Raw genomic sequence first — 9,069 nt, forward strand, 5'->3', positions numbered from 1 at the left:
TCTATGAAGAAGAAGAAGAGGAGAGGACTGTTTAGGTATGACAGAAGGTTGAAGGATAATGAAGAAGTTAAGACCTTAGTCAAAACTACTTGGCAAGAAGAGAGTAAATCTTCAGTTCAGACTCGCATAGCCAATTGTAGATCTGCACTAGTTGCCTGGAATAGAAAAAAGCAAAGGAACAGCCAATTATGTATCAAGAAACATCAAGAGGAATTGGAAAAGGCAATGACAAGCTTTGTTCTTAATGAGACCTTGTTGTCTAAGATTAATGCAGATTTAAAACATGCTTACAAGGAGAAAGAAGCCTTCTGGAAACAAAGGAGTAGGCAGCTGTGGCTATGCTTAGGAGATCAAAATTCAGGTTTCTTTCACGCAACCACAAGGTGAAGACATGCTATCAACAAACTGTCAGTGATGGAAAATGAAGATGGAATTGCAGTTTTTGAGGAGGATCAAATTGGGAGTGTTATTGCATCTTATTTCGAGAATCTGTTTACTTCTCCAGGTGTGGCTGATGGGAGTATGGAGAGTACCATATTGGAAGCTCTATCGCCTTGTGTTTCAGATGAGGTTAACCAATCGCTTATAGCACTGCCTTCGGCTTCTGAGATTAAGGTAGTTGTGTTTGACATCCATCCATGTACACATGTTGATCTAATATAACAATAACAAGCACTTCAAACACAATGAAATGGAGATTGAACATAATATAAACTAGGGGTCAAACCATATAAAACGCGATAATTAGTATCATAAATTATGTTAAACTCAATATCTATGTTGTAATTTCAATACCTATGGCGTATAATCAGCAGTATAAATTCAATATAAGGCATCAAAATTTTTTTAAAAAACCTAGCTTAATGAAAAAAGGATTGATCAAGTGTTGGTTCTGAAGTAAAAGTACGAGCTTAACCGAAATCTTTTGTTGTATCAACTCATAAACCCAATTAATTTTGGTAGTTTTAATAGAAAATATTATACATAAAGGATTTTTCTTGAAAATAAGAAAAAATCTATTATTAAACTTTGATATTAATAAAAAAAAAAACAAACTTTCAATTTAACCAAAGATGGGAAAACGGCATATTCCCCATGAACTTAATTGCTTTATCGTAGTTATACACAAAACTTTGAAGTGCGCCTAAAACTACATAAACTTAAGTAAAATTTGAATTTTCTACACAAACTATCTAAATCCGGTCAAAACCATCAAATCGTTAAACGGAGTTACAGTTCCGTTTAATAACTGATGACTAGGATGCCACGTGGAACAATGGACCATAAAACGGCGTCGTTTTATATAATTTAGGGCAATAAATTTGAAAAAAAACATTAGTACTCTCAAGAGCGTATATCACCAACTGACCTACCGTAACATATCAATAAATGGATAGATATATATATATCTTAAAGTTCATATATATATATATATCTTAAAGTTCAGAAAATGAAGAAAAATATATCTTAAAGTTCAGAAAATGAAGAAAAATAAACGCTTAATTCTTTCTTCTTCTTCGATTTCTGTTTCTGATTTCTCCTCAACTCACTACTTCCGCTGCCACTTCAACAACTGAGATACTTATGATGATTAAGTTTTCTTACTTACAAATTAAGAAGTCCGACATCAGATCCAGAGATTAGTTTCAAATTAAGATGCCAGGAACTGAGATATTGTTTATCACCCAATTTAGTTTCAATCACCTGACAAAAAAAAAAAAGAAAAAAAAGTTTCAATCACCATTTTATTTTCCTTCAACAAATCAAGTTGACCTATTAATGGATCAGATGTAATACATGATTTTAATCAAATTCGATTTAATCTACAAATAAAAGTCCCAATTCCTGGATCTAATCCATGAAAAATAAAGAAGGAGGTTACCTTCGCAGGTACGTTTAATCGGAAAAAATGGTTTGCTTTTCATTGTATTTTTTAATTCCTGAGATTATTTGTTTTGCTTACAACAAATGTTGCGTTAGAGCAGATGGGTTTCAGAGGACATGGGTTCGATTCCATTTTATGTAATTATTTTGACTTAATATTTTAAAAACAATAAAACGTCGTCGTTTTATGGTCTGTCGTTCCACGTGGCATCCGAGTCATCAGTTATTAAATGGAATTGTAACTCCGTTTACCGATTTGATGATTTTGAGCGGATTTAGATAGTTTGTGTAGAAAATTCAAATTTTACTTAAGTTCATGTAGTTTTAGGTACATTTCAAAGTTTTGTGTATAACTACCATAAAGCAACTAAGATACCCATAATTATTTGCTACTATAAATATCAAATTATATGATCATAATGAATAATTAGACACATACATAGTGAAGAAATAAATTTCTAAAACAGAAAACTCCATGGATTCGACCTTTTTTGTTGCCAAAGAATAATAATGATTTAGAAATTAGTATGCTTGAGATAGTGTATTATACGTTTACAAAACTAAAAGATTCTCACATTTATCTCAGAATATTGCTGTATAAAACTTAAGCCAATAAATGTAGTTTTCATTTATAAATCCTTGCATCTCAAAAAAATACAAATATAATCTCATAAATGAAGAGTTTCTTAGGAAAAAATTGAAACTTCCATGGATTTTACCATTTTGTTGGCAAAGAATAATAATGATTTAGAAATCAATTAAATTTTAATTTAATAATAGTATGCTTGTAATTGTGTATTATACGTTACAAACTAAAGATTCTCACATTTATCTTAGAAGATAATTTTCCGTGAAAAACTTAACCCAATAAATATAATTTCATCTATAAAATCCTTGCATCTCAAACAAAACAAATACGATCTCACAAATTCTTAAACTACAACACAACCATGGCTTCTTTCACAAACCAAATTTTTGTGTTTGTCTTATATACATTGGCTCTCAAAATTTCGGCATCATCGGAAACCTATTCGTCCAATGGACTCTTCCTATTCTCATCTAAACATGTTGTTATCATCAACAAATTGGTCTCCCATTCTGTGTTGACTGTGCATTGTAGAAACAAAGGGGATGATTTAGGAGTAAGAAGACTCAACTGGGGAGAGAGTTTTGATTTCAAATTTCGTGTCAATCTCCGTAAAACAACAACGTACACTTGCAGTTTCGAGTGGCCAAACAACACAGCAACGTTTGATATTTTCAGAGCAGATAGAGACGACAATCCAAAGAGTAAATTTGGAGTTTGCAGCGAATGTATTTGGAGCATCTATGAGCTAAATCCTTGCCGTGATAGACGCGACGGGGGCCAGCCTCAGTGTTTGCGATGGGTTTCTTAGTCACTAAAAAATATTTTAAGATATTTTGTACTTCCTCCTTTATTTACTTTGTAATAATAAAATAAATAGTTTACAAGAAAAAAAACTAATAATAAAATAAATTTATTTGGTGTTTTGACTAGCACTTTGAATGAGACTTTTGGTTGTTGCTAAATACTCTTTTTTTAGAACAATTTTAAGGGAATGGTAATTTATGATTTTAAACTGTTTAAATCTCGAAATCTTACAAGTGCATATCAAGAAAACAAGAATAATGCTTATATGAGAAACATATAACAAACATTTGATTTACAGAAAATGACTACTTTGAAACCTTAGAGATGTCTCATCTCATAAAAATGTCTTCTCGCACATCTGTTAAAATTGTACTAAAAACAAAAAAGTCTTATTCCTCTTACAAGTCTTATTTTAACTAAAATTCTTAAAGTCTTCTGTCTTAAATTTGGACAACTAAAAGTATTAAGTCCTAGTCCAAATAACAGAAATGGTATGAAGAACTAGTCCAAGTCAATTTGCTTATCTTTGTTTTCTTTATATTTCTGAACACAATCAATTATCTCCTCTTTCTTTTCATTATATTTCTAAATACAATACCTTGGTTTTTTCCTTCAGACATGGACACATACTTGTTCATTGTATCATTTTTTTTATGTGTGTTTCTCTTCATGATACATATGCATCCTCAGCTACTGATGTAATCACTATTATTCATTCTCTTATAAGTACATATACTATTCTTTCTAGAGGGAATGTTTTCGAATTTGGTCTCTTTTCTAAATCTCCATTTGAATACTATAGAGGAATGTGAATCAGGAAGTCGTTGATGGAAGAAATGTAGTTTGCATGGGTGGGAATAAAAATTCCCCCTAATTTGATTTTTATTTATTTTATACTTCTCATTTTATATTAAAAAGATTGGGTGACAATATGACATAACACATTGCATCGGTAGAGCTTGTAATAAAGTTGAACTTGTAATGAAGTCATATTTTGCTTATTGTTTGCTTAATTTTCAGCAAAAACATTTTTTTTGATTATTTACATGATTTCAAGCGTGAGAGTGAAGTGACATTGTATACGACATAACGACGTTGTTTTGATACCGTAATTTTAAAATTTTCAAAAAATTAGACGACCGAAATGATTCTAATTATAATTTTAAATTAAATATTAAAACTTAAAAAATTACAATTAAGATTTAGATCGGCATATCAACGAGTTGAGTTATGGGTCATACAACAAGTCGGGGCTGAATACAAATTTTAAGGCCCATCTTTAACTACATCTACATCTATAGTAAATGTTGAAGCAACAAAATTAACAGTTCTTCCCAACCAATCACTCACATACTGTATGTATTTCTCTATGTATTCATAATTGGGTAAATAATAAAAGTTCATAGTATATTATATTGATATCAACTTGTTAAACCATAAGATTTTTAATAGATAGCTCCTTAGCAATGGACAAAAAACCGCAATTAAAAAAAAAAAAAATCTAACTGGGAAAAAAAAATTTCATGTCTTAAACTTTGCTTTCAACTATGCTCCCAGGTGGTCTTCCCAAGGTTTGTTTCATCATCTCCCCAGCAGATCTACATCTGGATTTTCCGTCGAGCCTTTGTTGATTTTAGGTGTTCATCAGCTGGCAAAAGAAGGAATTGGGTTTATTGTTTCTCTAATAGGCCGTTCATCTTCTCCTAGATTCCTCACTTGTGGTTTGAGCGCTTTCCCACTGTTCGTGTGCTAGTTGTTGCCGCTCTCTTCTCCGTACTTCCAGAGTCCTCTCACAGTCATGACAAATCGCTACTCTTATGCCGAGAAAGGAAAAGCAGTGGCATACTCAAGTGTTCGCCCGAGAGTATCCAGAATTAAAGCGCCTGATAGTGATAACTCTGAGCTTCTCAATATTCACAAGCTACCTCTCATTGGAAGGATTACAAACCCGGTGGTTCAACGAGCTTGGTCACTCATCTCGTTTTTCACGGAGCATTGGAAAACCTCATCTCCCCCGCTTTGCTCAGAATTAGGGCACAAACTTTTCAAATTCCAGTTCGCTTGTGAAGAAGATCTCCAGCTTGTACTAGAGAGTAGGTCGTATCACTTCGATGGCTTTATGTTGATTATTCAAAGATGGGAACCTATTATCTCCCAATCCTTCCCCTCTGAGATTCCTTTATGGATCCAAATAAAAAAAATCCTTGTTCACCTCTGGACGGAAGACCTTATCAGAAGCATTGGTAAAGATTTAGGGGCAGTTTCAGTAGTAGAAGTGTCTGCATCAACAGCAAGAGTAAGGGTCCACATTAATGGACTACAAGCGCTTATAAAAACCTCAATTGTAGAGTTCAGGAACGGTGAAGAAGTCGAAGCAGAGCTGGTGTATGGACGTCTCAAAAAGCATTGTAAGCTTTGTCACCTCTTGGACCATGATGACAAGGATTGTCCCTCTAGGAGGCCAGCAAGAAGATCCTTCTCTCCGAGGTCTCGTCTCCCTCCCCGCAGTAGAAGTGAGACAGGGCATAGAGAGGAGAGGCAAGGAAGAGTCTCAAGCTATCGCGAGATACATCATCATTCAAGACGGGATTTGCCCTCTTGACTTAGAAGAACTTCGCCGGAGCGGCGTGATCCAAGGCATCCAAATTCGCATTTCCGGTCCCATTTGATTTGATGAGAGGAGACTAGAGAGACTTGGACACAGTTCCTCCCTAAGGGATGTTGAGAAAATATCTAGATACTTCTCTAGTAGCTCACATCATAATTTAAGAGATCACTCTCCCCCACAGCGTAGGGAAGGGTTTGGAAAATCTAGAGATAGCCCAGCCTCTATGGCTCCCAGAACCAGGACCAGAAGCAAGGATGAAGAAGTGGGTCGTGAAAAGCAGGTAACTAAACCTATTTTGCCTTCAGAAGCAGTTGAAGTGGCCTTAGGAGAGTTGCGTGAAGTTATGGGACAGTATGCTAATTGTCCCGATCCAACAGAGAGTGCAGCTAGAAAAGAGAGGGTTAAACATGTTGAGGAAAAAGGAGAGTTTGTAGAAACAGATGAGGGAATGGTTCGAACCAGTTTAAAAATGTCAAAGTAGGAGGTTTCTCTCCCTATTTCTCTTTCAAGATCTGTTAGCCCGGTAAGAGTGCCAGTTGCTCTACGATTGGGTCCTACGAATATGTTAATCCTTCCCCATAGGCCAAAGAAGAGAAGCATAGTGAAAAAGAAAGGTAGTAGGCCAGTTGGACGTCCACCAGGGAAGGCTCTTAGTAGGAAGAAGCAACAACCAAGCCCCAATGTTTCTCAAGGAGGAAAGTCCAAGAAGAAACGAAGATTATTTCTCTCTACAATATCTTCGAAACGACGTTTAGATATGGATCCACATTTGGCAGCATGTTATACTCAAGATGCAGGGGAATCAAATAGCCCTCACCCTCAACCAGGCCCATGTGGTCAGAACCAGGATAATATATCTCAAGAAGGGACTTCCAGAAACTCGCGAGGTGCGGATTTTTGGCCCCTCCCTCCTGGTCCCCTTCCTTAGATATCATGTCTTGGAACTGTCAGGGACTGGGGAACCCTGATACAGTTCGAAGGATCAAGGAGCTGCATCGTTCTTTTTCCCCTGATATCTTCTTATTGATGGAGACTAAAATTGCAGCGACTACAACCCTTCAAGCGATGGAAGGTTTGAGTTATATTCATAGCCAACTGGTAGCACCACATGGTCATGGAGGAGGAGTACTGGCACTGTTTTGGAAGAAGGATATTGATGTTCAGATTTTATCTGCCTGTCCATCATAGTACCTTTTATGCTACTTTTGTATATGGCGATCGAGACATGAGTAAAAGAAGCATTGTTTAGAGTGCTTTGAAGGATATAGCAGCATCAAGAGAGGGTGCCTAGTTTTTATCAGGTGATTTCAATGTTCTGATTAGTAACTCAAAGAAAAAAGGTGGACCGCTTCGTCATGAAAGCTCTTTTATAGAGTCTAGATCCTTTATGTCTGAGTTTGATCTTTTCGATCTGGGCTTCTCTAGAAATTTTCTCTCTTGGAGAGGAGTAAGACACAAACATGTTGTTTCTTGCAGATTGGATCGTTCTATGGGTAATAGTTCTTGGGCTGAATCTTTTCCTGATGGTCGAAGCCAATATCTGAGGTTTGAAGGCTCTGATCATCGTCCCCGTCTTACTCATTTCTCTATGAAGAAGAAGAAGGGAAGAGGACTGTTTAGGTATGACAGAAGGTTGAAGGATAATGAAGAAGTTAAGACCTTAGTCAAAACTACTTGGCAAGAAGAAAGTAACGCTTCAGTTCAGACTCGCATAGCCAATTGTAGATCTGCACTAGTTGCCTGGAATAGAGAAAAAAAGCAAAGGAACAGCCAATTATGTATCAAGAGACATCGGGAGGAATTGGAAAAGGCAATGACAAGCACTGTTCTTAATGAGACCTTGTTGTCTAAGATTAATGCAGATTTAAAACAGGCTTACAAGGAGGAAGAAGCCTTTTGGAAACAAAGGAGTAGGTGGTTGTGGCTATGCTTAGGAGATCAAAATTGAGGTTTCTTTCAGGCAGCCACAAGGGGAAGACAGGCTATCAACAAACTGTCAGTGATGGAAAATGAAGATGGAGTTGCAGTTTTTGAGGAGGATCAAATTGGGAGTGTTATTGCATCTTATTTCGAGAATCTGTTTGCTTCTCCAGGTGTGGCTGATGGGAGTATGGAGAGTACAATATTGGAAGCTCTGTCGCCTTATGTTTCAGATGAGGTTAACCAATTGCTTATAACACTGCTTTCTGCTTCTGAGATTAAGGCAGCTGTGTTTGACATCCATCCAGATACACATGTTGATCCAATATAACAATAACAAGCACTTCAAACACAATAAAATGGAGACTGAACATAATATAAACTAGGGGTCAAATAATTAGTATCATAGATTATCTTAAACTCAATATCTATGGCGTATAATCAGCAGTATTAATTCAATATAAGGCATCAAAAATTTAAACAAAACCTAGCTTAATGAAAAAAGGATTGATCAAGTGTTGGTTCTAAAGTAAAAGTACGAGCTTAACCAAAATCTTTTGTTGTGTCAACTCATAAACCCAACTAATTTTGGTAGTTTTAATAGAAAATATTATACATAAATGATTTTTCTTGAAAATAAGAGAAAATCTCTTATTTAACTTTGATATTAATAAAAACAATTTGAAGATAACCATACTTATTTGCTACTATAAATATCAAATTATATGATCATAATGAATAATTAGACACATACATAATGAAGAAATAAATTTTTAAAACAGAAAACTCCATGGATTCGACCATTTTTGTTGCCAAAGAATAATAATGATTTAGAAATTAGTATGCTTGAGATAGTGTATTATACGTTTACAAACTAAAGATTCTCACATTTATCTCAGAAGATTGCTGTAAAAAACTTAAGCCAATAAATGTAGTTTTCATTTATAAATCCTTGCATCTCAAACGAAACAAATATAATCTCATAAATGCAGAGTTTTTTAGGAAAAAAATGAAACTTCCATGGATTTTACCATTTTTGTTGGCAAAGAATAATAATGATTTAGAAATCAATTAAATTTTAATTTAATAATAGTATGCTTGTAATTGTGTATTATACGTTACAAACTAAAGATTCTCACATTTATCTTAGAAGATAATTTTCCGTGAAAAACTTTAAGCCAAGAAATATAATTTCATCTATAAAATCCTTGCATCTCAAACAAAACAAATACGATCTCACAAATTCTTAAACTACAACACAACC

The 9,069-nt window shown here is 34.8% G+C and overlaps 1 protein-coding gene across 1 annotated transcript; it reads left to right on the plus strand.

Annotated features, from left to right (window-relative positions):
* The first annotated feature begins 2,834 nt into the window (after positions 1-2,834).
* LOC17898698 (S-protein homolog 5) lies at positions 2,835-3,281 on the plus strand. The gene has a single exon (XM_006306392.1). The coding sequence runs from the start codon at positions 2,835-2,837 to the stop codon at positions 3,279-3,281; it is 447 nt and encodes a 148-aa protein (XP_006306454.1).
* The last annotated feature ends 5,788 nt before the right edge of the window (positions 3,282-9,069 follow it).

Source organism: Capsella rubella, unplaced genomic scaffold (assembly GCF_000375325.1).
Source record: "Capsella rubella cultivar Monte Gargano unplaced genomic scaffold, Caprub1_0 scaffold_1, whole genome shotgun sequence".
NCBI lineage: Eukaryota > Viridiplantae > Streptophyta > Magnoliopsida > Brassicales > Brassicaceae > Capsella > Capsella rubella.